The sequence below is a fragment of the Herpailurus yagouaroundi genome, unplaced genomic scaffold, assembly GCF_014898765.1.
Source record: "Herpailurus yagouaroundi ecotype Mexico unplaced genomic scaffold, PumYag 77, whole genome shotgun sequence".
NCBI lineage: Eukaryota > Metazoa > Chordata > Mammalia > Carnivora > Felidae > Herpailurus > Herpailurus yagouaroundi.
In genome coordinates this window covers 1726571-1754107 of record NW_024412388.1, presented here as the reverse complement: position 1 = coordinate 1754107, position 27537 = coordinate 1726571, and the positions used below count along the sequence as shown (strand labels likewise).

The 27537-nt window shown below is 62.7% G+C and overlaps 1 protein-coding gene across 5 annotated transcripts in view; it reads right to left on the bottom strand.

Moving 5' to 3' along the window:
- Positions 1-27537, bottom strand: part of PRDM16 (PR/SET domain 16) — a 255306-nt gene that overhangs the window by 196535 nt on the left and 31234 nt on the right. For all 5 annotated transcript variants that reach the window (XM_040459139.1, XM_040459149.1, XM_040459158.1 and 2 more), the window contains exon 2: positions 19141-19490. In XM_040459139.1, coding sequence (XP_040315073.1) covers positions 19141-19467 — 327 coding nt within the window. In that variant the 5' untranslated portion in view covers positions 19468-19490. The remainder of the gene's footprint in view (positions 1-19140; positions 19491-27537) is intronic.

Here is a 27537-nt window from a genome sequence, read left to right as displayed (position 1 = left end):
AATATCTAATAAGCGAATACACAAATACATATCGAACGAGTAAGTCTCTAACGAGCGAATAAATAAACAAGAGGCTGATACTCGGATGAATAAATATATATCTAGAGTTGGAGAGTGAGTCCTTGCAAATCCCGCGAGTCAGGACATGCGCTTCGCTGCAAACTCTCTTTCATTTCAAACCCTCAACTGGGACTACGGGGCATCCGTTCTTGGGAGGATGTCTTGGAGGTTATTCTGTGAGCCTGTACACGTGGCCCGAGCCCCGTGTGCACACACGCCTCTGAGAACCCTCTCTGACGCCTGTGACAAGCCTGACGAGGCCCCTCCTGAGTCTGCAGGATGTTATCACCTTCCCGGGCCTCAGTTTCCCCGTCCATCACAGGAAGAGCATTCTTTGCTGAGACGGCTCACGCCGATGGGGTCCCGAACCTTGAAGACTCTCCCAGAAGCCAGTGTTGCCCTTGCTGTGGTCCGGACGCCCCACGAGCCCACAGCCAGGAAACTGAACGTGGGAGCGTATCCAGCTTATAGAAAGCTATTTTCCGGTAGAGTAATTCTGAACGCAGGTGATTTATTCAATATATGCCCGTTCTAGACACTCATACCTGGGTTACTTTGCAAAATAAGGTTATACTAATAGTCGCTGATTTTCTGTCGCTGGGAGAGAAAAGCGGCTCCCAGTGCGGGCCATGTTCTCACAAGTGTCTCTAGAAGGTGCTACGGCACCTTCCGTGTGAAATGAGGGTCCTGGGAATGGACTGGTATGAGAACAAAAGAGAAAAGCACCCCCAGCCGTAGGGGATCAGAACGCAGCTGGTTGAGGCTATCAGCCTTGGCCAGGTCCTCTTATGCTGCAAGCCCGGAAACTTCTGGAGACAGTCCTGGGCGGCAGTGACCAGGGGGCCACGCTACGTGGCCCAGAACTCAGGGAGGTCCCTGCTCGGGGCGGGTGGTGGAGATGCTGGTGTGGAGGCTCCAGGCGTCAGTCGCCAGGGCCCCCCAAAGCAGGGGCACATTTGCGGTAGGGCGGTCCCCCACGGGCTCCCAACTTGGGGTTCCAGGACGCTCCGCCTGGATGCCCCGCCCCCACCCGCACCTGCGGAGTTTCCAGCTGGAATGTGCAGGAGGGGAGCCGAGGCCCTGGCCGCCTGCCTGGCTCTCAAAGGGGAGCACGTGCATGGAAGTGACCTTCACAGACCTCACCCGGAAACGGGAGCCCAGCCGGCTGTGGTCTGTCCGAGGTCACGGCGGAGCAGGTGTGGAGGTCGGGACAACCCCGTCGGGACCTGGGGGCCCGCGGAGCTGGGCTTCTCCACTCTCCAGCTCGGGACAGTTTTCTGGACTCCTGGGGGTTTTGAGCCGGGCCGTGCTTGCAAACCCCAATCTAAGGCTGATTTCATGTCCTAATCTTGTTGCTTTCCTACTCAGGCGTGAACCTTTACCGGATCAATGATTAATTTTTCTTGTCACTGGAGCCAGAATTTTCCCATATTTTTGACAAAGACATTCCAAGGCTGCCTGGCGTCTGGCCTGCCCCACCCAGCAAGCAGAGCGTTCCCTTCCCAGCTCATCGGGAATTGCCAAGGCGGCCTCGTGGGCGTGGACTCCGTCCGCAGCCACCATCTCCCCCCAGCAGGTGGCTGCAGGAGGGCTGGCCTAAGTCACCACTGCACCCGTGGATCGACGACCCCCGCATCAAATGAGAGATCAGCGTCAGGTCACGGACAGGAAAGCCTGCTCTCTGGCAGCGAGCCAGGCTTCCCCTCTGCTCACCGGGACTCTGCATGGGGGCCAGGGGGGAACCATGGTGGGGTTTGGCCCCCCAGGCTATCCGAGCCCCCTCCCCGGCCCACCGGCCTCGTCACACCCCCGGCCCATCGCAAGGGCCTGCCAGCTGCTGCCATCCAGGGGGTGGGGGGGACCCGCTCGTCCCTGTTCAGGGCCGGACAGGAGGGCCTGTCATCTGCCCTCTCCGTGTCCCCCGGGGTCTCCGGGGCACCTGTATGGCAGCTTCAGGCAGGAGGAAGAAGAACCCAGCTTCTCCAGGCCTGGGGGGGGCCCCAACTCAGGGCTTAGGCCAGGTCCTCAGGACGCTCCACCAAATGCGTGGTAAGACCCGCGGCCTGGGCCCGAGCCCCCCTGGAGCCAGGGGCACAGGCTGGGGCTCAAGGCCCTGAGTTGGGTACAACTGGGCACTGCTGTCCCCTTGGCACGTGGACGCTTGGGGGCTTCCCACGGGCACCTGGTCCTGGTGGACGGCAAGGTACCTGCCGGACAGAGAAGCAACCACGCCGAAGGCAGAGGTCGGAAGAGGGGTGGATGGATTCCTCCTCAGCCCCCCTTGTTCTCAGGCGAGGGCGCCTCTGCTGCCCAGAGGACATCTGGCAATGTCCGGACACACGTCCGGCCGTCAGGACTTTGCGTGGGGGCTGCTGCACCCCACGTCCTCAGCACCCTGCGTGCCCAGGACGACGCCGACAGCCGAGGCTCCCCGGGCCCCTCGAGTCGGTACGGGCACTGGGAGAAACCTGCTTTGAACGAAGAACACGAAGGGCCGCTGTGTGGGTCACTCCACTCACCCTCCTGTCACCCCCTGGGGCAGAGACCCTGTGACCGTGGGGCCCCCTCACAGTCCTGATGAGCCCGTAGGCTGCAGGTAGACCGCGGTCCGAACGCAGAACACACGGGGCAACGGCGGGAGAAGCCGGGACCACTTTCCAGACGGGCACACTGAGGCACGGCGCGGAAGGCCGCCAACCGAACGGGGGGGTTGAGGCGGGATCCAAATCCCGGGCTGTGGAAACGGGTCTCGCGACCACCCTGCCACGGGCCACAAGCGTGGGCGAAGGGACTTCCCGTTGGCCCCGCCCACAGCACAACTCAAAAATAGACCTTAAAGCAAAGTCCCGCCCTGCGCTAGCTCTGGCCTGCAAACTCTGAATTACAAATGCACTTGGCCGCTTCCACACTGTCCCTGGCAATGCACTGGCCACCCCGGGAGGCAAAACTTCACGTATCTTTGCCACGCACGGATGCCGAAGGCACTGAGGTCGTAAAACTTGCTGTTAGGAAGGGACCCGCTCGGGGAGTGTGCACGGCGGAGCACGAGGAGTGGTGGTTAATTAAATGACCGTGTGAATTTCTTTCCAAATCATAAAAAAGGGATAAACAGCATTGAGCTAGAACTCCTTCCTGGATGTTATTTTGGAGACGGAAAGCTGCCGAGCTGGCACACTGACCCCGGCATGGATGCGTCCGCCTGCCTGGGCGCCCCCCACCCCGGGACCGTCTCCACTGCTACAGAAACAGATTTGTGGGCTGCAGAACACGTAAATCGTACACCCGCCGTTTCACAGAGCAGCCGGGTCTCAGCCCCGAGGGCTCCTGAAGCACCGGTGTCGGCCGCCCTGCTGGGAGGCCACCCCCAGGGGACCCCCAGATGCTCGAAAGGGACCCCTCGCTGCACATGCATGTGCGTTGGCTCATCCCCAAGGACTCCGAGCCCTGCCCACCCAGCCTGGGCGCCCACCTGGCTGTTCTCTCCCTCCGACACCTGGATAAGTCTGCCTCTTCTGGGGTGAGGAGCTCACGAAGGTGTCTGAATGCAGAACGTGACGCTCGGCCCCAGGACACCTTGTCAGAGCCCAGGACTTGCCACCTATATGGCCTTTGCACCTGCCTGGGCCCTGGCCCGCACAGGCAGGGGGGACGTGCATGCAGCCACCAGCGAGTGGCAGAGCTGGGCTCCCGTGACCCACGGGAGCAAACCCACGGCACCAACAGAGACTGACCCTGTGCAGGATGTTCACTCACCGGGAGGTTTCACACTGGGGCCTCCTGACAGGCTTACGGCCCTGATATGGACCCACTTGGGGACGGCGAAGACCAAGCCCAGGTCCGGGCGGGTCAGTGGGCTCTCGAAGGCCACCGTGAACCAGCTCTGTGACCCCGGACGAGGGTCTTTACCAAGCAAACTGTGACAAGGATGCCACTTGGGGTCCCTGGCAGCAGGGAATGAGGTGGGGCGGCTACCCCGTCCACGACTCACGGGAGCCGCTGAGCACCAGCTAAGGGGTCAGGGCCGAGCGGAACCCGCGGGGTGGGGGTGGCGGTTCGGGGCGCGCCTTGCCTCTGCGCCTTGGGGAGTTCTGGAGTTCGAACCCTCCGGATCCCCCGGGCACCCAGATCCTCGCGAGAGGGTAAACCGGGCAGGATTCTGAGATGCTGAGTGCGGTCAGAGGGCACAGGGGGGCCGAGAGGGGGCTGGCCGCCCGCCGTGGGTGGGCCTCGAACGGCAAATCAGCTTCTCCGAGGACGAGGACACCGGGAAGCCCGTCTGGGTCCCCCCCCCCCCCCAGGCGCCCAGCCCCACACCTCACACACACCGTGTTCCTTTTCATGTCCAGCAGGCCGCCTAATAACCAGACCCCGCGTCGCTCTTAATCCCTACTTTCTTTAAAAAATGGATTAGGAAAATCTCATCTGGAAAATTAATTAATGTGTGAATTCAACAAATATTTACTGAGCATAGCACTTTGTTAAGTATTTATTTTTTTATGGAAGCCCGTGTCCCCCCCCCCCCCCCCTCCCCCCCCCGCCCCCATTCTTTCTATGGGTTTCGTTGCTACCGTCAACAGCATTCTCCTCTGATTCAGCTCGCAAGATACGTTCCTGCATCTGGAATGGGCCACGGGGCACGTATTAAATCTCCACGCTCGGGCTGGAGACAGAGATGGAGAGAAACCCCCCCGGCCTGTTAACAGGTGGGGGGGGGGGGGGGGGGGGGGGGGCGTCTCCTCTGACACGGGCGACCCGGCCCACGGCCTCCCGGGAAACGTGCGGGCAGAGGGAAGGAGGTCTTTGCAGCGCCCTTGATGTGTGCGTGCGATTGTGTTCGCGGTCATTGCCCTGCGGGCCTGGGGATTATTTTCAATGCCCCCTTTTCGCGCCCTCCGCCTGTCACTGGCTGTAGGTAAGTACGTCCCCAGGAGCAGGCCCCGCCCCCCGCCGAACAAAAGTGGGCTCGCCCCCCCTCTCCCCAAGAAAAGAAGCCGAAGCCTTTTCATGGGCAGTGAATGGGGCCCCTCATTTAGGCCGTATTATACCCGGGCTTTCATTTCCTCTTCCCTTCTTTACCTCATTCAGGGGGGCTCTGACTTCAACTAATTCGATAACAATCCGGCCGGGCCTTCCCAGCCCCCGGCCCCGGGGCACATTGTCCGGGTTCGCGGCCTTCCCCCCGCGCCGGGCCCGCTCTCCAATTAGCCAACCGCTGGGCCCCTCCGTCCCCCTGCACTGCCTTCCTGCCGCCCGCCCACTTTTCACCGTGGCTTTCTGAGCTGGACTCCCGAGGGCCCCCGGGGGCGCAACCCCGCGCAGGGTCGGCAGACCTGGGGGCGGGCAGAGCAAAGACACGCGTCCGCAAGGCCCGCGCCGACACCCTGAAACGCGACACAAACAGCCGGGACTCTGACCCCTCAGCCTCGCCGGTTCCGGGGTTCAGTCTCCCCGCGGCCGGTCTCCCCCTCTGACCCGAGCGTCACCGCTCCGGTCCCGGCGACCACTCCCTTCTCAGGTGCGAATACTACCTCTTTTCTCCCCTTAATCCGTTTCTCCTGCTCGAGGAAGAGAGTTCCAGAGCCCCGCAGGGAGGCCCTGCAGGCTGGCCGGGGCCCGCGCGCGCACAGACACGGGCCCGCGGGAAGGCCGTGCGTCCGCGGGGGCAAGCCGGGTCCCACGTTCATGATCCCCCAGCGGACAATGTTGGCTCAAAGAACAACTGGCTAAAAAGGCTAACCCTGAAAAGTATCTTACTGTCATGACCCGGGCTGTGATTCACCAAACCCCTCCCGGGTCAGGCACGGCTCCTGGCCGGGGGTCTCGGGCACGAGCGTTCCTTCAGGGACACCAGGACCAGGCGTCGTAGCAGCATCTCCCGTCACCTATGGTACCTGGGAATGACCGGGCCCAGGTGTGTTTGATCTCTTAGGAGTCTGCCCGGGTTGCATTCTGCCCCCCACCAAGGTTCGTGTGTGAAAGCCCTAACCCCGCAGATTGGGGCCCCGCAGGTTGGGGCCTTACGTGGAAATAGGGTCAATGTGGACGTAATCAGTTAAGGTGAGGCCCTGTTGGGGTGTGCAGGGCCCAACGTGACAGGCGTCCCCGCAGAGAGGGGCACACTGTGCACCTGCAATGCCGTGTAAAGACGAAGCCAGAGATCCTGGGGTGATGTGTCTACACACGAGAGATTTCTAGCAAACCACCGGATTCGGAGAAGGCGCCCTGCGGACGCGCCGACCCCGGGACCTCCGGCCTCGGGGGCTTTGCCGGGGCGGCCGCCCCTCCTCACTGTCAGGTGCGCCGGGACCTGGAATCCACTCGGCGAATCTTTCCCTCCACTGCTCTGTTCAGAAAGTGCCTTGGAAGGTGGGCTCACCAAGACTGTCTGGGCAGCAAAGTCAGTTTTGGGGAGGCTCGTGTGGGGGGTGCACGGAGCCGTCGAGGGTCACTTCTGATGACCGCGGTGTGCGCCCTTCTGCACAAGGGCCCGGAGGAAACACAGGAATGAGCCAGGGGCTCGGGTCCGGGGGGCGGCTCTTCCACACCCTCCAGGAAGAAGCCAACAGGGGCCGGTTAGCTCACGGGGGACACAATGCCCTTGTGGAGAGAGACCGTGGCCCTCGCTTGGGGGTGCGCCGCCAGGTTCCATCAGACCCTTCCTTCCCCCCCTCGTGAAGACCAGGGTATTCAGGTGACAGGAGGGGGATGGGAGGCGCCTTCAGGACGGCGGGTGTCAATCCTTGCTTAACAAGCGGGGAAGCCGAGGTCAGAGGTAAGGATGGCCTGCTGGAGTCTCAGAAGCACCGTGAGCCCGAGCCGCCTTCCTCTGTGCACCGCGCCACCTCAGAAAACCCCACAAACTATCTGAAGCTTACGTGAGACGCACGCGAAAGTCTTGGAATGGCCATTCGGTCCCTCACCTGCCCGTGCGTTAGAGCGCGTGACACGGTCCCCGCGATTAACACGAGGAAGGCTGATGACGTGGGCCTTTGCGCTCACAGCCCTGACCCCCGCCGCGCCAGGGACCGGCCGGGCAGCCTTCTCAGTGCTCCTGCGTCTCCCAGCACGAGGCGCGCCCCGTTTCCTGGAAACGGGTGAAGGGAAGTGAACCAGCCTCAGGTCTGAGCTGGACGCAACGCCCCAGGTTACCTGCTCTTTTAGCAGCATCCGCTACCCTTCCTGAGACTCGGTTTCCCATTATGCAAGGGACAGGACGAAAGTCCACCTGGAGGTAATGGGGGGGCAGGACAACACCTCCCAGGGAGCACCTCCAGGTGAGGACCACGGAGCTGTGCTGTCTGGACCCTCAGAAAGGGGCCCGTGCAGACTGCCCCCCCCCAGAGAGGGGCTCCCCACCGCACGTGGGCTCTGAGGACTGTGGGGGGCACCCTGGAGCAGCGTGACCGTGCTCCCTGAAGCCGGGGCAGCTGGAAAGCCCTCCCGCCCTCGGCCGCGGGGCTGTGTGGGGTCCACGTTACAAAGGCACCGCTCAAACAAGGAAGCCAGACAAGCCGGGGCTGCGCCCGAAGGCCCCAGAGGAAGGGGGCCGTCCGCAGGCAGGGGAGGTCCCCGGACAGGGACCCGCCCCGGGCGCTGGAAGCGGAGGAACCGAGCACGCAGCCGGGTGCGGGGCGCCACGAAGGCCACCCTGGGCCCGACGTGCCTCCTGGCTCGCGTTCCTTGCCTTTAATGTATTTCAAATTCCGAGTAGGATTAAACGAGGGAGTCAGTCCAAGACAGACAGACCCTAAAGCATCGGGGAGTTCTGGTTTTGCTCTGGTTTCCGCGAGAGCCTCACATCTCCAGGCAGGCCCTGCTTGTGGGCCTCGGCTCCTTGTGAGGCTGGAGGTCTGCCGGAGGGACGCACGCTCACTTGGCGTCAGGGAGCAGGCACCTGCCAGGGGCGGAAGGACACAGACCACCCCCTCGGGCGCCTTGAGCCCGCTGCCCCGAACGGCCGGCCAGCCCGCGTCCCCGGCATCGGTAGGGATGCCCCGTCCTTAGCGGTGGAGTCCAGAGCTTGTCAGGGACCGTGCCCCAAGGGCCACCTGACTGACGCTGGCATCTTCCGGCACGACGTTCAGTGACAGCACCGAACACGGAGGCTCAGCGGCGCATCCTCTAGGTGTTTTCTCCCAGAGCCCCTGAGCGGGCTGGCCAGGCACCCCAACTCCCACTGCATTTTCAGGAGCCCCCACCTCATTCTGCTGGTCCCACCAATGACTTTGAGGTCTCTTAACATACTGGAATCTAAAGGAAGCCACTGGCAAAGGGCCACGGCCACAGCGGCGTCCCACAGGCCGGCCAGACCTCAGGTGCCGAGAGGAGCCGGCCGAGGCTCGCCTTCCCCGAGACCAGCCCTCCCCGGGGCCGTCTGGCTGTGCGGCCGGGCAACAGAGGGGCCCCTGGGCAGCCGCACCACAGGCTCTCCCTGCTGGAAGGTCGGAGGTGAGCCCTCAGCCTCCTCGGAGAGTCAGCGCCATGGTTACCTTGGCGGGCGGTCTGGCATCACAGCCGACTGTGCGTCCGGGACACGCGAGGTCTCATTCTTCAGGTGACCCCGGGAGGCCGCGACGTCCGCATTTCCCGGGGACGCAGAGAGACGCAGACAGAAGGTGGGGCTGCAGCCCTGAGCCCTCCGCGGGCCGGCGTCGCCTTGGAAAGCTCAGATTTGAGACAGGGTCAGCAGGGGCCCCCTGGGACCGCGCAGGGCAGTGACGGCCTGGGCAGGGGTCAGGACCCCCTGCCGTGCGCCCTCTGGCTCCTTCTCGGTTGGCGAGCCCTCGGGTGGGTGGGACCCGCGTGGGGCGCTCGGGGGCTCAGCTGGCTCCCCCTGGGCTGGGCACACTCATGTCCTTGTCACCTGGTGAATCTTCACGCACACGAGGCTCGGTGGAAGTTCACTCCATGGGACGCTCCCGTGCAAACCAAGCTCGGAACCTTCTAGAAACGTGGACCTTGGGAAGCTCCAAGGTCTGGCCCGGGAGAGGCCTCTGCTCCCTGGTCCCTGCCTGGGACTCCGCTCTCTGGACAGGGCAGGAGGGAGGATGGAGCTGGTGGCTCTGTGGGCAGACCCGTGGCTGTCACCCACGATGGCATCTCCTGGGGCTCCGGGGCCTGCAGGCCATTCCATATCCTTATTGTTATTTCCAGCCATGATCCCCCTCGGCACATGAGGTTTTACTCTGACGCAGAAGGAGGCCAGGGGAGGGGGCTCGGCCACCCACAGGCCCTGCCCTCTTCGGCGAACACCTGACTGCGTCTTCCCGGCCGGTCCCTCCCTGCTCTTCCCACGGCCATTTCCTGCTTTCGCCCCGACCCGAAGGTGCCCGTGGAAGGGGAGGACCCGCCAGGCATCCTAATCCCTGTCCCCTCCTGGCAGCCGCCTCCGGGGCCTCCGCTGAGTGCCTGGCTGAAAGCAGGCTGATAAATTAGTCTAGAGGGAAACAAGGCCGCTCCTACTTGTAAAAGGTCATGGCGACTTTGTTCTGGGTGAGGGTTTATCTCGGCTGCCGCAGGGACAGACAATGCCTCGGGCCTAAATGGCAGAAATCTTAGCTCCTCGTGAAATGACTGCGCTGATAAACCCGAGGGACTTTAGAAAGATCTAAATGGGCAGGAGTGATGCGGGCTTCTGGAGCAGGGCCGAGCGGAGAGGACACAATGGGATGGGCAATTAAACTGGGCATTAGCCCAGACGGGAGAAGCGCTGTCCTCGAGCCAGACGCAGGTGGTTCCCGAGGCAGCAGGACACGCACGCGGGACCCTCGAAGGGCCGGGAGCTCCCGCTGGGGCTGTCCTCCAGGGTCACGGGTGTCTGGGTCCAGGCCAGCGCTGAGGGGAGCCGGGTCCCTGGCCCCTGAGGGGGACAGGTGGCCGTTCCGGTCTCAGCATCTTCCTTCCTGGAGGAGGAGACCCCACCAGATACACGAGCGTGTGTCCTGAGGGCTGATTTTAAAAGTCCCTTTCAGGCTCTTTCATTCCCAGTGTTCTAAATGGTGTGAAAGGCGAGATGGGCGCTGCCTGGAGGCCGTCCCGCGGCCTCTGCCCTGCGCGCCCAGACGGACCGCTTGCCCACAGAGAGGCTGCCCTGGGCTGACTGGCCCCTCGATCAGGGCAAACCCGGCGGGACCCAGGGGGCGCCGACGCCCTTCACCTGCCCGGAGCTGAGCAGTATGCTCACGGCCGTGCTGCCCTCCGTTTTGGCTGGGGCCGAGGTGGCCCGTGACATGCCGAGAACACATTCCTAACCCAGGGGTGACCGGTCACAGAAATTCTCAACTGGAGAGAAGCTCTGATAAGCAGGCCAGGCCTGGCTGGGCGGTTCACGCCCTTGTCCCATGACCCAGGGAGACCTTTTATGGCCTGAACGCCGGGGGCTCTCGTCTGACCCAGCGGGAAGGAGGCCCACGGAGGGGCCGAGGCCGTGCTGGGGTTTCCTAGGGACCCTCCCCCCCACTCCTCTCCCTGGGAGGCCTGCTGCTGGGAAGTGTGTGGAGTAGAACTTTCTCTGCATAAGTGACGATGCTACAGATGCGTCCTCCTGGCAGGTGTGCCCTCACACTGCTTCCTGCCGGAGGGGGGGGGGGTGGTGGACAGGGTCAGCCCCGAGGGGCCGCCCTAACCGCTGTGGGCACAGGGGAACCGGGTCCCGCGAGTCTGGCCACTCGCCCCTGTGCCAACCTACTGTGTGACCCTGCGTGACCCCCTCTCTCCACTGTGAGACTGGCCGCTGGCCACCGCAGCGGTTTCTGGGCACGAAGCTGTGGCCACAGCCCCAGGAGGGGTTTCACCACTGGTCAGCCCTCAGGGGCCACCGTGTGGGGGCGAGAGCTCAGGCTGGGTGATGGTAGGGCCCCCGCAGCTCCTTGCCCGTGGGGACGGCCCCACCCCCGCTCCCTCTACAAGGCCCTGATAAGGTCTACGGTGAAGAAAGGTTCTGTGGCTACCTGGTCCCACTCCTGCAGGAGAATGTCTCTCTGGGGTTGCAGGGGTGAGGAGAGGGAGGCACCGGGAGGCGGGGGCAGGAAATTTAAGGTCAGCCCTCATCCGTCGAGTGTGCAGACCCTCATGGCTGATTAGGGTGCGCGTTCCTGGGGACCCCCACAGGAACTTGGATCCAGTATTTTGGCCCCAAATCTGCATTTTGAAAGTGCCATAGGGATGCTCGGCACACCAGTTTGGGACCCAAGCCTGAGGTGAGTGGCTGGGGGGGCGGGAGGGGTCTGCCCCTCCCTGGCCTCTCTCTTTCCGGCCAGAAGAAAACCTTGCGTGCAAAGGGCGATCCAGACTGTGCCTCGAAGGCTGCCCGGCTGGGACGGGTTCCTGCCCGGACGCGTCTCAGCCGCTCCCGGGCCCCGGACGCTTGGGGCCGAGGCCGAATCCTGACCCCAAGGCTCTCTCTGGGGCCTGGAGAATTCCACGTCATGATGCCCTGCCAGGCCCCGCCGCAGCCCACGGGGCTGGGACGTGGGGTCGTCTCCGCGCGGTGGAGTAAGGGCCGGGACTAGGAAGAAGGTGTGTGGAATACATGTGGTGCACAGTAGGTGCCCGGCCGACTCGGGCCTCTCCCCTGGTCTGCACCACTGGCCACGGGTCTGCCCGGCCTCGCCAGGTGCCCTGTCACATCCCCCCCCGTGAGCGGTCTGCTCTCTTCCTGCAGGAAAAGGCGAGAGAAAGGGGGGGAGGGAAGAGGGGACAGAGCCTCGGGAGGCGGCGAGCAGGGCCCAGCCAGAGCCCCACGGGAGGAGACCCGAGCTGCCCAGCCTCCCCTCCACCCCGCTTCCTGTCCACGAGCCCCGTCAGGATTTTCCACGTTCACAAGCAGCCCTTTGCAGAGTAGGGGTGGGTTTGCTTGGTTGTCACTGGTGTGAGAGAGACGCAGAGGGTAAAATACCATTTAAGAAGTTGGTATTTGGGGACGTCTACTCGAATATGAAAAGAAAATATTTATTTCCTTTTTCGCTTGTGAATCAGAATGCTCTATTTAAAGAAAGTACCCTCTGCTGGATTGCGGCTGAGTTATTACCCCTTAAGGAAATAAAGGAGAACAGTATCAGGGAGGTATTCTTAGTTAGTCATTCTCTATCCTTTTTTCTGAAATTCCTTATATACCCGCGCCTCGGAGCCCGGCCAAAGATAGTGCAGGATCTCATGGCATTCTTGGGCTGAAACGTCTGGACCCAGTGTCACGGTGCTCGGGGGTGATGGCGGAGGGGTTGTGCTGAGTGGCTCCAGGAGACCGAGGAGACCGAGCATGGGTCTCTGTGCATCCCTACACCCCCCGCGTGCACAGCGAGCCCAGCCCGGGCCCCGTTCCCACAGGATGCAGCCCCTCAAGTCCAGAGTCCCATTGGTCGGCCCCAATACGCCACCGTCCAGGTGTTGTTTCCAAGGGTGTGAATGTGCACTGAGTCACCCATCTAAGACTTCCAGAACGTACGGTCAGCCTCCTAAACGGATTCAGAAAATCATTGGGCGTCAGGGCAGCGGGGGGGGGGGGGGGGGAGCCCATGCAACGTTTCTCAGCCTAAAATAAAACTCCAGACCGCCCTAGACGGAGGGGGGAAAGCGCCAGGGGGAGTCCGTGCCAGGCAGGGGAGGGAGAAGCAGAGAGGATCTGAGACTCCCGGGTCCCGGGGGTAGGATGCTGCCCGCCGGTCCCCAGTGCGCAGAGAGAGAGGACGGCCACGCTCTGGGGCTGAGAATGCCATGTTCGAATACTTAACCCGCGAGGCTGTCAGACCAGCGGGAAGCCGCACAGGGAGCCTCCGCGACTCAGGGGGGCCACCCTCTCCCGGCGCCCACACGGCCACTGCTCTTGTGCCACTGTCGGCATTACAAGTCACACGGTCTGAGAGCCACCCCAGCCTGTGTCTGCTCCAGGGTGGGGGAGACGCTCGGAGGAGGCTCATGCGTGAGCCCTGCCCAGGGGACGCGTGTGCACGGCTGTGTGTGTGGGCCTGGTGTCCTTGGAGCAGAGCCTGGTGTCCCTGGGCTGGGGGCTCTCACTTCTCAAATCACCTGGAGCGCCCGCGGGAACTGGCAAGTCCAGCTTTCTTCTCCCGCCATCCTGGGGCCGAGGGGCCTCCCCGGCTGGCTGGGCCTGAAGGGCCTGGGGTCCCACGGCTATTGGCAGCTCCTGGGCAGAGGAGCACCCTGCCTGCTGACCAGGTGACCCCGGGTGCACGAGCTCTGCTTCTGCAGAGGCTGCCGGCAAAATGAAACACCCACGGGTCCGAACCGGCCTCCGGCCACTGTTGGTGCTTCTGCTGAAGGACAAACCCTTCCTCCCCGAATCCTGGGGGATGACCGAGCCTGGCTGTGGGGTGTGCCGGCTGCCTTTGGGGCAGGATAGGAACCCACGGCCCGAGGGGTCAATACAGGGGGCAGGGTGCTGGGGAAGGCGGCTTACTCTTCCGGAGACATCAGACGCCTCGAGGGGCTTGACGGTAATGTGGCGACTACACGGGCCCGGCTCTGGGTCGACCCTCGTTCTTGTTTGGTCAACTGTGTGGTAAGGACTAGAAAGAACGGAAGCAGGTTCCCGAGAGCCTGGGGAGCTCTGTCTCCAGAGGGAGGTGGGTCCTTGGTTATGAGAGGGCACCCTCCTGCCTGGGCTCAGACCTACGGCAGAGCTGGCCCCAGCTCCTGACCCGGCCCCCGGTGGGGGCGGGGTGGGGGGGCCTGGTCCAGGTCCCGCAGCAGCGGCAAACTGTTATGGCAGTGACCGTGGAGAAGGGGAGCCCCGAAACTCCATCTCCTTGCCCCCTGGCCCCCAGCCAAGTCCCTTGTGATAAGAGACCACCCACTCAGTACGTGCACGTGGGACCCTGAAGCTCTGAATCGAGGGGTGCGCTCGTTGAGAGAAACACAGTTCTAGAGGGGAGGGTTGGCGGCTTAGGGCTTCCTCTGACGCCCAGAGCCCAGGAATTAATCTGGAGCCTGCTAACTCAGAAACCGGGCCAGAGATCACGTGAGACGCGTCCCCTCAGTTGCCCCAACGCGCACTCGCGGAGCCAGCTGCCCAGAGCTGCCAAACCTAGACAGGGTGGACGGGACACCTCCTGCCCTTGGAGGCGGGGCGCCCAGTCTAGGGTTTTCAGCAAAAACCAAAGGTGTGCGTGCGTGTGCGTGTGCACACGTGTCCGTGTGTGCGCTCGCGTGCGTGCATGTATACACTCACATGACCACACCGGGGCGAGTCTGGGTTCACTTCTGGATGTGGAGCAGAGAGGCACAGGTGTTTGAGGTGAAGGATGAGTGGTGGGGAAGAAGGAAAAGAGGTTCCCTCTAGAGACCCTGGATCCGAGGAGGAGAAGGAGGCCTCGGGTTGGGGGCCGGGAAAGCCTCCCGGGTCCCTGGAGAAGCTAGTCGTCGGCGCTGTGCTTCCACGCGTGTGTCACCGCACCTCCGAAAGCCCCCCGGAGACTTCCATCCGGAGGCGGGAGAGGCTGCTCGGCCACGCGGGAGGCAGCCCAGTGCCCGGGGAGCCAGCGGGACGCCCACTGGGCCTCATCGCCAGCCTCCACTTCAGTCCAAATTGAGACCTCCGAATTTCCTGTCGTTTTAAGGATGCTCGGCAGCTACCTTGGAAAAGAAATCATTGCTTTTCTAAAAATACACGTAGGTGGACAAGCACGGACACCCAGGGAGTCAGCTTCCGTTGCACCCCGGGCCCTTCTCCAGGGCTGTGTGTTCCGGATCATAATGTGATCTTAAATGCACGGCAATCTCTCAGCATCTGAGAGCGCAGGGCCGCGTGGTAGCTTTTGCCTGCACAACCCACCCCCCCGCCCCGCCCCGCCCCCAGCCTGGCCTCTCTGGGTATGTCCTGGCACCCCAGGGTCTACAGGGGGGCAGGGGGGTCCTGGCCCTCGGCAGAGCCTGCCAGCAGGCCCCCGTGACCCCTGTGACCCCAGAGCTTCCCATGTGGCCCCGGCCCAGACACGGCCTGTTTGTTGACTGAACAAATGAGCACGTACGTGAATGTTCAGAAAGTAAAGCCAAGGGGTGAGGTAACCCATTGGAGTGAATTCTTCAGATAAATGAAGCCCCATCAAATCACGTTAACAGTTCCCCCCAGCCTCTTACAGGGAGGCAGGCACACTTCTTCAACAGCTGATGTTAAAGCGCCCGTTACGGGCCAGGCAACGCTCCGGGCACTGGGGACGCTGCCCTCAGCTGGCTTTCCAGGGGAGACGACGGGCTCTCAAGGAGGCGACGAGCCAAACGCGGGCAGTGTCGGGGTGAAGACGGTCCCTGCCCCCCCCCCGGGGCCGGCACGGTGCCCCCCCCCCACCACCACCGGCCACAGGCCCTGCCCGGGGGCAGGTGGCACCCCCAGGAGCCCACTGCCTCCGGCTGTCACTCGCAGCCAGCTCTTAATTAGCAAAATAAGCCCCACGATGATAAATGTCATGATTTACTCAACAAATGATCAAAATCATTGTTTTTTCAGACCCCAGGGCAATCAAATGCAATCACGGGGTGATTTATTCTGGGCAGAGTGAGTGGTGGCTGCATTAGCCAGCAGGCTGCGTCTGGGCGGAGGGGGCGGGGGGGTTTGGGCCCCTTCCCAGGCAGGGGGACGGACCACCGCCCTCTGAGACGGATCCTGGGGGCCCTTGCCACGCACCCCACACTCCCATCTGGACACAGGGCTGGGGTGCAGGGGACACTCCTGACGCGGGGGTCACTCCCTGCCGTGTCCCAAACCACCACGGAGGAGGGGGGTCCAGGGTCACTGACTGTCCGATGAGCGCGTGGGACGGGAGGTCCAGGGGGCAGTCGGAGGGACCTCCACACGCATGCCAGTTACTGCCCCCGTGACCTGGAGCCTGAAGGTCGTAGGTCACCCATGGCGCCCCAGTGGGCAGGAGACGCGCTCTTGTCAGAAGGGTCACATCACCAGAAACCACGCGGTGGCCAGGCACCGCGTCCATCAGGAAAAGAGAAAAGAAAACAGGACCGTTTGGTCTGACTTCCAAGGAATGGTCCGGAAGAAGAATGTTGTTCTCAGAGTAGAAAGAACATTGTTGCCATGGTGCCCCAAAATGACGGTACGAATATCCTATTTGACCTTGATTTCAAACCAGTCCTCCAGCGGACGCCTGGCCAGTGTCCGGGGTCCCTCTGGCTTCTCCTTCCCGCCTGCCCTGGGGCGCAGACCGTGCCCCGTCTTCCCTGGATCTCCTCTGTCATCTTAGCTAACCCGTCATCACTGGTTCTCCTCAGGAAATGAGTCCTGTGTAAATGGCAGCGAAATCAAAGCACGCTGATCCGTAACACTTAAATACCGGCGCGAGAGCCAACAGTTATGCGTCTAAAACTCCGGCCGCCGCAGGATGATGCGCGCACTGGGGTGTTGTCGCTGGGACGGGCCTGGGACCGTCCTGGCTGTGACCAGAAGGCCCGCGGAGGGCGTCTTCGAGGTCAGAGTGCCTTTTAGCATTCATGGCTCAGAGCTCCCCGGAGCCCCCTCTCCTGTCCAGAGCCACAGAAGGACCCGGGCTGGGGCCCCGTTTGCCCAGGCAAGGACGGGGCCTAACTGAGATGGGGCACCTGGGCCGGCCGGCCTGCCAGAGGAGGGTACAGGGTCACGCAAAAGGGCAATAATCTGTTTGCAGGTGCCAGGGGGGAATCCAGCAAGGGCGGCTTGGTTACATCAAGTTTCCGGTCCCAAAGCCCCAAACGGAGGTCCGTGGAGCTAGAAAGAAGCCACCCGGACCTTACGCATTTCAGGGAAAAGTGGGTTTTCCCCGAGTTTTCAGGGTGCCTGCCTCCTCCTCTGTCTCCTTGGGGGAGACGGAAGCTGCCCGCCCAAGTCGGCCATCGGTCCTCCGTCGCAAGGCACAACACAAACACGGCTGGGACCCCGTGGGACGGAAGGCCACCAGCCCCAAGACAGATCCCAGAGGCAGGTGAGCGGCGCCCGAGCTCACGGGGAAAACGAGATCGGCCGAGATAATGCCGGGGTGCGTCTGGAAAGCTGTTTGAGGACATTGGGCTGTGCGCACAGTCCTAAGTGCTGGCATGAAAGGCAGCTGTCAGGTCACGAGCACGGAACAAAGCCCGCTGCGAAAACGGGAGGCGAGCCGGGGAGGGAGAACGTTCCCTCACGTACGCGGAGAATAAGCACTATCGAAAAGTCAACAGGCGCCGGGCAGATCACAGTGACAGCAGGTACCAGGCCTGGCACCAAGCGAGCAGAAGCGATAGGGGCCGTTTCTTTAGGGAAAGAGCAAACAGAAACGAGCATCAGCACAGACAAGAGCAAGGTTGCCTCAAGGTCGTCCAGAGCCCCACCTGTCGCGTGAACCTCTGCCCTCTCAAAGCAACCTGCTCATTCAACAGTCCAGATCCTTCTGAGTGTGTCAGAAAAACAGCCTTAAATTCCTCTCTGGGGAAGCCAGGTGGGAAGGACAGGACAGGCAGGGTCTGCAAAAGGCCACCTTGCAGCCAAAGCCACTTACCTGTCACGTGGCTGGGAAAAGGCTCTCCTTGGCCCCCCGAGGGGCCACCCCAGAGCAACATGCCCACAGAACGACTCTGATTTCAAAGCCCTCCGCTACCCGCCCCACCCTGCTCCCAGGCCCTGGTCTGCTCTGAAGGTGACCCCGACCTTGAGGAGCACACACCCGTCACCAGGGGACGGACAGGCTCCCACTCCAGGGGTTCGGCCTCCCCCATTCCTTCATCCCTCTGATCAGCCCGCTGCTCGTCTGAACCCTCAAAGCCCCGCACGGAGCTCGGGACTCTCAGCCGGTGCTCCATGTGCCCGGCATCCACACCCCACGTGCCTCCTGCTGGGCGGTCGGGCTGCCAGTGTGCAGAAAGGGAGACCCCAGTGTGCAGCGTGCAGAGTGGAGACCCCACTTCCGCCGGAGACCCCCCCCTCCCCCGGTACCACCACGGGCACCAGCACACCCAGCGTCCTGGAGATGCTGCGGAAGGTCCTCAGCGCTGGGCGCCTGGGCTCGAGGACTGGGGAGCAGGGCACACGCCTGGGCATCCCACATCTCCGGGAGAAATGTAGGCACAGGGGGCAATGTTTAGAAACCACAAAGCCTCCGGAGTGAGAGCAGACACGGCCTGAGCTGGGGACTTTTCCCAGAGGCCCTGAGAGGTGGGGAGTACGGCCCCCCCTGGCCCTCGCTCCCCTGGTCTCCCCCAGGCAGGCCTCTCTTCCCTCCCTGGACTGTTCGCCCCTTCCAAGAGCTGACCTCCAGCAAACACCGTGAAAGGGTCTGGGTTTACGTCTGCATTTTCCACCCAGGCAGGGTCTCTGCGGAAAATACCACTGCGCGTCGGCTGTCATGAAGCAGATCGGCTGGGGCCGGTGCAGAGAACGCTTTTGTGGGGCTCATGGTCCCCATGAAGACCATCTTGAGAGACCCCCAAGCTGGGGCCCGGCATCCCTCCTGGCCTAAGATACTTGCAGGGGGAGGGATGTTCTGGGGGTCATCGGCACCCCTCACCTAACGGTCTCCCCTCTCCCGACCGCACGCGGGCTCCGGAACCACCAAGCCGGGCCCAGATGGTGAGGGAGAGCGAATCCGCACACGCCCCTCCCCTGGCCGGATGAGACGCGTGCCCCACGCTGCCCGAGAGGTGGGGACCCCGGCTGAGCAGGCCACGGCGGGCGGGGGCTTGGGGTGAGGTGCAGGGTCCTCTGGGGGCAGCACGGCCACCAGGCACACAGTGCAGGAGCGTTCCCCAGAGTGGAGACTCCTGTTCTGGGACACTCCATTAATCTGCACGGCTCTACGGAGACCACGGCCTTAGCACCTCAGGTCCAGACGGGGAGCACGGGGGTGTTTTAAGACATGAGCTCATTAAAGACACATTTCCGGGAAGAGAGCAGGCACGGGGGCTGACGGGCGCCCACGAGGACCGCTGATGTTTGCGGACTCGCGTCATGCGAGCTGCAGGACCAAATAAGCCTGGGAAATGTGACATTCGAGCGCTCTCTCCGGCCGAGCCTCCCGCCTCGGGCAGCGCTGCTCAGCCCGGCTTTATAAATAGATGGAACACAAGATAAATGGCCGTGATCAATCACGCTCACACGGGAATGCTCACCTCCCATCCAAAGTCGGCCTCCTTCAACGTGGCCCGCGGTGCCACCATGTACGGGCCAAACCTCTCCCCGATTTCCATCCTCTTCTTGGCCCAGACCCCCAGGCCGGCCCCTGGGATAGAGGACTCTCGGAGCTCAAAGTCTGGCGGGATGGGAATGTCCTCAGGAATGTAGACGGGGGCCTCGTACGGCGAGCCCTCCTTGGGGGTGAAGTCCTCGCTGGTGGGGAAGGGGGACGGCGGCCCCATGGGGGTGGGGGACACGACGCTGTCCTCGGTCTCGTACTCCGCGCTCTCGCCAGCCAGCAGGTCTGGGTCAGGCTCGTGCATGTTATTTACAATGTCGCCGTCACCTGAAGGAGACAATGCAGCGTCAGGCTGTGTGGCACACCCTCCCCGTGCGGGACCCTCAGGGGGCCCCCGGGACACAGGACAGGATGGGGGCCGCGGGCTCCGAGACGCCGCCGCCACCCCCTGCCCAGGACGCGTCCGCTCTGCCCCGCCCGGCACAAAGCGGCCCTCCCTCCGGGGACGCGGCTCTGCGGGGCTCCTTTGGGAACCGGGGTTCGGAACCGCACGGCACAGCAGAGGTGTGCGTTTCCCCGCGGCCCCACGCCGCCACCAGAGGACGCGTCTGCCCCTTCGGCTTTGGGAAAGCGAGGCAAGGAGCTGCCCACGCTCCACGAGTTTGGGAGCGGTGGGGAAAGCCGTCACAGGGGGCACCCTACTCAGGGCCGGGAGTGGACGATTCCTTCCGGACCATTCTGGTTGCCGTGTAGCCTTGGAAATTAGGGGTCGGAGACCTGTCTAGGGTTCTTGGGATTTGGATTATATGAGATTTGCCCCAACACCTGGGCAGCACCTTGGTGGGGCCGGGGGCTCTGGGGATGGGGTTCCTGAGAGCCCGGTGACCTTGGGGCCAAGTTAAGACAGAGGTTTGCTGCAGGTCTCGGGGTCCACCTGTCTGGTGCAGGCCTCTCTGGGGGTCCACCCTAAGAGAGGGTTGGGGCCAAGATTTTGCCACCTGGACAGACAGCAGGCCTGAAGCACGGAAGAGACGGCGAGAAACGGGCCAAGGGAGGAGTGGGGTCAGCCAGGACACGGCTCTGCTCATAGAACGGGAAAGGGGGACCCAGACAGCTGGGTGGCCACGGCAGCTTATGCGGAGTCCCCAAGGGCACAAAACACCCCGTGTCCGTCCTCAGACAGACAAACGGACTGTCCATCCACGCAGCGGAATCTTACTCAGACACAAGAGGAACAAAGGCTGACCCCCCACCCAGCAGACGTGCTGCTCGGCCAAGGGGGCCAGGCACAGAGCACACAGGGTGCGACCCACACGACCCGCTTGTAGAGGCATCTGGAAAAGGCAAATCCATAGAGACAGAGCTCATAATAGTGGTTGCTGGGGGCCGGGAGGGAGGAGGGCCAGGAGGGGCTGAATAATGGGCACGGGGGCTCCTCTGGGGGAAGAAAACGTCTTGGACCGAGAGGGAGGAGGTGGTCGCACACCTTTGTGAATGTGCCAAAGGGACCGTTCACACTCAGGAGGGGGGGTTTGTGCTCATGCCGCGCGGCACGGGGAGCCAGAGGAGGGCTGGAGGGGTGAGGGCGCCGCTGACCTCCGACCTGGCTGCTTCTGTCTCGACGCCCCTCCCTGCCCCAGCCCCCCCCCCCCCCCCGTGGCGGCTGGAGCAAGAGTCTCCTGAGGGGTGGGGGTGGGGGGGGGGACAGGGACGGGGACGGGGACCTCAGGGTCCTCACACTGGTTGCAAACAGATCCGCCCGAGAAGTAAGAAAATGTTTTCTTTCACAAGAAACCAAAGTCTTGATAAGACAAAAAAAAAAAAAAAAAAAAAAAAAAAAATCATGGGGCTAATACTTCTCTAATTTAGCAGCATTCACAGAAGTAATTATTCCGTTTTAAGTGGCCAATGGTTGTTCTGATCGACTCGTAGGCTCCTTTCAAAAACGCAACAGACCCGCAGCTACCGCTCCCTCCACCGGGAAGATCCAGGTCGTTAGGTTTGAAAGAACACCCCCATAAACCTTCCCGCGACTGCGCCCCACAGAAAGGTAAATTACAAGGGGGGGTAATTAACAAGCCGCCTCATTATCTGGGACTGGTAACTGCGCGGGGCTCACAAACAAAACCAGGTTGGGAGCCCCCCCCCCCGCACCCCTGCGCGCTTCCCCAGCCTCGGGGTGCCGCGGCTTTGCCAGCGCAGAAAGTGGGGAGGGGTCCCCATCCTGTGCATATTCAGCTCAGGGCTCTCGTTCGGTGTTGGTTTTTTTTATTTTTTTTATTGTTTTAATTTTTTCCTGTTTGAATTCTACTTCCCAAAACTCCTCACCTACTGGAGGAAAATCAGGGCTTTAAAGGCATGTTTAATTTACTGGCCGAGCAAACAGTTTAGGAGAGAAAGGTGGTGTTTCCTGCTGATTAAAGGCAGGCAGCACATGGCTGGCCTCCCACCCCCCGGCGGGCACAGGGGTTAAGTGATTGCCTGAAGCTTCCAGGAGAAGCCAGGTCTCCGAGCCGCGGCCCCCGCTGTTGGAGGGGAGAGAGAGAGAGAGAGAGCTCTCCTTTCACAGGTGGGGTGAGGGGACCTCATCAGCGCACAGGAGACATTCCGAGAAAATGAGGGGCAGCAAACAGCCCCAGGCCCTGGAGAAAGCAGCAAGCTGAGAGAGAGAGAGCCTTCCGGGAGGACCAGCACCAACTGCCCAGCTCCCCAGGGTCCCCGAGCAAACCAGCACCAGGAGAGGCTGGACCAAAAGAGCATCCTTCCTCAGCCCTCTGCCCTGGGCAGGGTGGGCATTTCCAGGGACGGGGCGGCGTTTTGCCCCCGGCCTCTGCCACCTAGGCCCGCAGGACGGCCAGCACATTCCAGCCAGCCCTCTCTCGAAAGTCAGGATGTAGAGCCAAGAACATGAGCTTTTTATGACTTTGGAAATATAGGCTGTGCAATGTGTGTTGTTTACTTGTCGGGAGAGCCAAGGTCCTTTATTTGGGTTTTGCGGTAATTTCAGGCTAAGGGTTCACGACAGAGTCCATCACTCCTAAAAATTCTTTTGGGAGACCTACCCAAATAATAAAAGCGGGGAGGGGAGGGGAAGGGAGGGGACGGGCAGGAGCCTGGAGCCAGTGAGCCAGCGGAGTCATCCTGAGCCTTGGCCCCCCGGGCACCTGCACCAGGCCAGGGTCCCAGCCGGGTCACTGAGCTCTTGGTGAATGAACTTCATGCCGAAACCCCGTTTGGAGGCCAGTCACGTGCTGCTCTGTGCACGCACGACGGACATTCGGTCTCATCAAACGGGTCAGAGAAGTGAAACCTAGCCGCTCCCCAGGTCTGGACCACACCGGCTGGGAGTCACCAGGTCCTCAGCACCCCCTTGCCCCGTGGGAGCCTCTGTGCCCCGGGTGGGAGCCTCTGCCTGTGGCTGGGGGACTGAGGTACCGGGGCCACCTTGCCCTCTGTCCTTCAAGGCTGAGGCATGGTACTCGGGCGGCCCCCACGGTGGTCCCGAAGGACATCCTGACGCTGGCCTGCGACGTCGTTGTCTTCTGGGGAACGATGACACTGCCCACTGCCAGCGGGCCCCGTGAGGGACTATGGGGAACCCTGCCCACCCGCCATCCAGGACCAGCACTCCCCCGCCGGGCTCGCTGCCCTCCGGAACACGGTTTCTTTGTCCCAGAGGTTTCTGCCTCTGGACACCTGAGGTGGCCGCGCCAGCCCAAGGGGACGCGTGCTCACACCACCTCCCTGGGGCTCCCTCCCCGCGTCCCCGCACCCCTGCAGGCCCACCCCGCCGCCACGCGGGCTCCTTCGGCGCAGGGAGGCCCACGAGGGAGGAGGGCTGCTTCTGCCACTTGTATGCTTTTGCTCCTGGAAACTGTGGGGTCGAGGAGGAGGAAGACGGGCTCCTGGAGAGGGGCGGACTTCACACTGGGGGTGGCCCCAGGGCCCGCTAAAAATGGGCGCTCACGGGGGGAGAGGGCGGCCGAGGGTCAGCAGAGGGCCAGGCGAGGCGTCCTTAGGGGCTGGGGCGGCCGTGGGCCTGTATCCCGGCTGTGGTGCTGAGTCCGCGGACCTCCCCGGGGTTAGAGCTAAACGCTGGGGGGGGCCCGGGTCAGACCCCGCGCCTGGGGAGGTGTGCTGTGTCCGCATCCTACATCACGTCCCTGTAGGTGTCGTGCTACAGAGGTACCCCTGGGGGGTCACAGGGCAAAGGGTACCCGGCATTTCTGTGTGTTTACTCTTTTTTAAAAAAATTGTTAATGTTTATTTTTGAGAGAGAGAGACAGAGGGTGAGCAGGGGAGGGGCAGAGAGAGAGGGAGACACAGAATCCGAAGCAGGCTCCAGGCTCCGAGCTGTCGGCACAGAGCCCGACGTGGGGCTCCAACTCACGGACCGTGAGATCGTGACCTCAGCCGAAGCCGGACGCTCAACCGACGGAGCCCCCAGGTGCCCCTTCTGTGTGTTTATTCTTACAGCTGTGTGTGAACGCACATTATTTCAATTAAAATCTCTGTTAAAAGAGCCCTTCCTCCAGAAAACGGCCGTTCTGTGTCCCACCTGCGTGCACATCCCAGGTCCTTCCCCGGGCTCTGGCGGTTTACGCGAGAGCACATTTAACTGTTCTCTCCTGTCACAGATGCTTTGGCGCCGGGTGCGGGGGGGGGGGGGGGGGGGGGGGTGATGCTTTAAAAAAAAAAAAACAGCCTCTGAGGGTGACAGCTGTGTCCCCAGTAAACTCGTCAAATGCTAGGGGACCCCTTTCTCACGAGGGCACACATGGACGGACCGGCAGGCAGCCCGTGAGCGAAACTGCCAGGGAGGGTCCCCGTGACGCAGGCGGGAGCCGGGAGGTGTGGACCTCGCCCCCCGAGTTCCCGCCGCATCCCACCTGCCCGTCGGCACAAAAGGTTGTGCCGATCCGCCGGGACCTGGGTACACCGTCTGGGTTACACTTGGTGCCGACGTTGGGGCAGGGCTGGGACGGGGAGGCCGGCGAGGCGCCCAGCGCCTGGCCCTGTGACTGAGCCCCTGAACTCTGCCCCTTCTCCCCTTCGGGTCTGGCAGACTCCTGCCCTGGTGCCCCCGACAAGTTCTCAGGGGCAGGTCCGGTGGGAGCCCGCAGCCCGACGGGACGTCTGTGAGCCTGTTTCCCCGAGTTAAGACGGACCCAACATCATGCGTTCGTCAGAAGACTGGGCGTCACCACAAGATGCCACGGTGATCTGAAAATACTAATTCTTAGAAACCCCGTGTGCTGTTGCCATGGTAGTTCGGGTCGGGAACGTGGACCCCACCTTCAGGAGGCCCCCGGGGGGTGGCGGACCGGGTGGTGCGTGGGGCCTCGAGGCGGTCATTGGATTCACCCCAAGTCTGAAGCTTTCCTGGGAAGCTCCCTGCTGGACTCCTTGAACCCCGAAATTCTGTTGCATCTCAGGAGGGGCCCCGGGGGAGTGGGGAGGCCAGCGGCTGTCCCGAGAAAGGCCCACACCCGGCAGCACGGATGCAGGAACACAGGCAGGGCATGGAGAGGTCAGTGTCCCGAAGGCCACCCTCGTCGGCCCCATACGCGGTGGGAGGAGGGGCGCAGCCCCCTCACGGGCACCACCTTCTCGCTGCTGAGCTGCCCGCTTTACAGATGGGGAAACATCTGTAAACACCATCCCCACTGGTCTGGGGCGGGCCCAGCCTCAGGGGACCGGCAGCTAGGTCTGTGGACCCCGCCCAGCAAGGGCCGGTCACCTCGGGGTCTGCGGTCAAAACCAAAGTGTCCTCAGCTGATTTGATGATGACTCTCGAGGGGGCACCAATGTCTGGAACTGGGGGGGAGAAAGGACCATGGGGAGAGGAGGGGAGGAGTTGCCACGGCCCCCAGGAGCTGAGCTGCTCAGGACAGGACCTCGGTGTGCGGACCCCGGCCCCACAGACCTGGGGGTGGACAGCCCTGCCCAGTGGGGACACGCAGGCTGACCACGGCCTGGCCCTGAGGGGGGGGGTGGCACACCTGCTTCCTGGATGCCCCGGGGTCCGGCCTGCCAGCTGCAGCCGCCTCGTGGGGCCCACAGAGCCCACGGAGGAAACCGTCCCTGTCACCCCACAGAACCAAGCCCCAAGAGGCCCTGTTGCTGGCCTCAGCCCTCAAAGCTCAAAGCTCAAAGACACCTCCCATGTTCGTCCTCAGAGGACCCCCAGCAGCCTGGCCTGGGCGGCCCCTCCTGTCCTCCGGACCCACCTGTCCCTGAGCAGGTGACAACGATGCTCCAGGCCCGGGCCCGGCCGGCTCCCCAAAGCTCTTGGGGACACACCTGGGGCTGAACATTGTGACAGACATCCTCCCCAGTCGGACAAGGTGCAGTGGGGGCTCTTGGCCCCCGCGGGGCACCGCAGCGGCTCTGGGCCGGGGGCACTCTGCCTCCAAACCCAGAGATCCATGGCCGCCCCGTCAGAGAGGCCGTGGTTTCTTGTGGGCACTCCTGGTGCCCTGCTGGCACAGCCACTTAACAGACACAAGGACGCTTCTTGAGTCAAAAGAATCAGAGTCACAGTAAACTGCACTGAGCTGGAAGCCAATCTGACGGTCGTCCCCGGTCTGGGGAACCCCAGGTGGACTCAGGAGCGAGGGCAGGACCTAAATGTCACCGCAGGCAAGCCCACACGGATGGCATCCCGCTGTGGGTCAGGCCGAGGTGCTCAGGGAACGGCGCCCAGAGAAGGAAGTCGTGCCCACCAGCGGCCCCAAGCGCCCTGCAGGGGAGGACCGCACCGGCCCAGAAGGCCAGCTGCTGAGCGGCAGGGGACGGGCCCTCTGAGCGCCCACACAGAGCAGTGACCCTGGGCAAACCCTGGAGGCTCCTGGTGATGGGCGGCCCTGCCAGGCCAGGTGAACCCAGCTGCTGGATGCTTTGGGGGTGTCCTGCCCCTCTCTCAGATTGGAGTCCCTAAGCCAACAGCCCCAGCAGTCCCCCGACCCCCCTCCAGACCCGCCCAGGCTGAAATGGGGTGGGCGAGGGGGGTCCGTGGGCACCCCTGCTGTGGCTTCCCCAAGTCAGGGGCCAGCCCACGCCAGACGGGCTGAAACGGTGGAGCGCACGTCAGGCAGACGGCGTCTAACACGGAAGGAGCCGCGTGTCCTTAAAACATCCGGAAGGTCACCCTGGAAATCCGGACCAGCGCCTGTCCACACGGCCCCGACCCACTCAGCTCTGACCCGCTTCCAACAAGCCCTGAAACCTGGCACAGTTGTTCGAGCTACCGGTCACCCCGTCGGGTCCCGAGAAGGGAAATGGTGTCCGTGCTCCTCTGCTGGAGGCACTTACCGAGGAGGTGGCAAAGAAGCCGCCCGTGTCCCCCGGGCCTGAGCGCAAGAGAGACTTCCAAGGACGATGCTGAGGGCTCCCCTTGTCCTGCCTGCAGCTCTGGGCCCCCAGCTGCCTGCTGTCATCAACGGGGTCTCCGCCAGGTGACAGAGTTCAGCACTGCCACCGTACCTCTAAGTGCCCCTCTCTTCTGAGCACTGCTGGTGGGGGGGGAAGGTCTACACGGGGTCGCACGTGGAGGCTCCCACGGGTGGACCGCAGGCCTCTGGGAAGTGTGTCCCTCCCCGGGGTCGGTGTGGGCCCCGGGCCAGAAGTCGCCATCACAGCAGCCACTAGCAACGGCCCCAGACCACGGTGTCTGCCAGGGAGAGCCTGGAGGAGCACAGGGCACCGCCCCCAAAGCCAAGGCCAGCTTTCTGTGCCCTGGGTAGAGAGACACCTCAGCGGGCCTCCCCAGAAGCGGCATTTACAGGTATCAGCTCAGTTCGGGGCAGCTTATGTACAGAATGTGAGGGTTGGCAGTGTGGAAAGTAGAATGTCCCCATCACAGCCCTGAGACCGTGGACAAGCACACCGTTCAATTCTAGAACCACTCAGCCGGGGCTCTGGAAGCAACTGGGGAACTACAGGCGGGCCTGCTCACAGCATTGTCTTCTCCTTGGTTCTGCAGGCTGTGGGCACCCGTGGGCACCTGTGGGCACCAAAGGCAGCTTGGCCCTGGGGTTTCACAGGCTGCTTGGTGCTGATGGGGCCCAGGGAGCACGCAGCCAGCACTGCCCTTGATTCAGGGGAGGCAGAATTGAGACGTCCCCCACTTTGTATATCAAGTCAGGGAAGTTCAGGGAATACCCACTTGCTCATGGCCACAGTGGCAGCCAGGGCCCAGCGGGGGGGGGGGGGGGGCCCAGTCCTGATTCTAAAGCTCTCAGATGCCACAAGTTTCCAGCTACAGTGAGAACACACCTAAAAAAGTGTCCCAACATTTAGTGATGGCCTCCCTCATGCCCCATGGAAGACATACAAGAAGTGAATGAATAACTTGGTGGAGGAATAGGTGGGT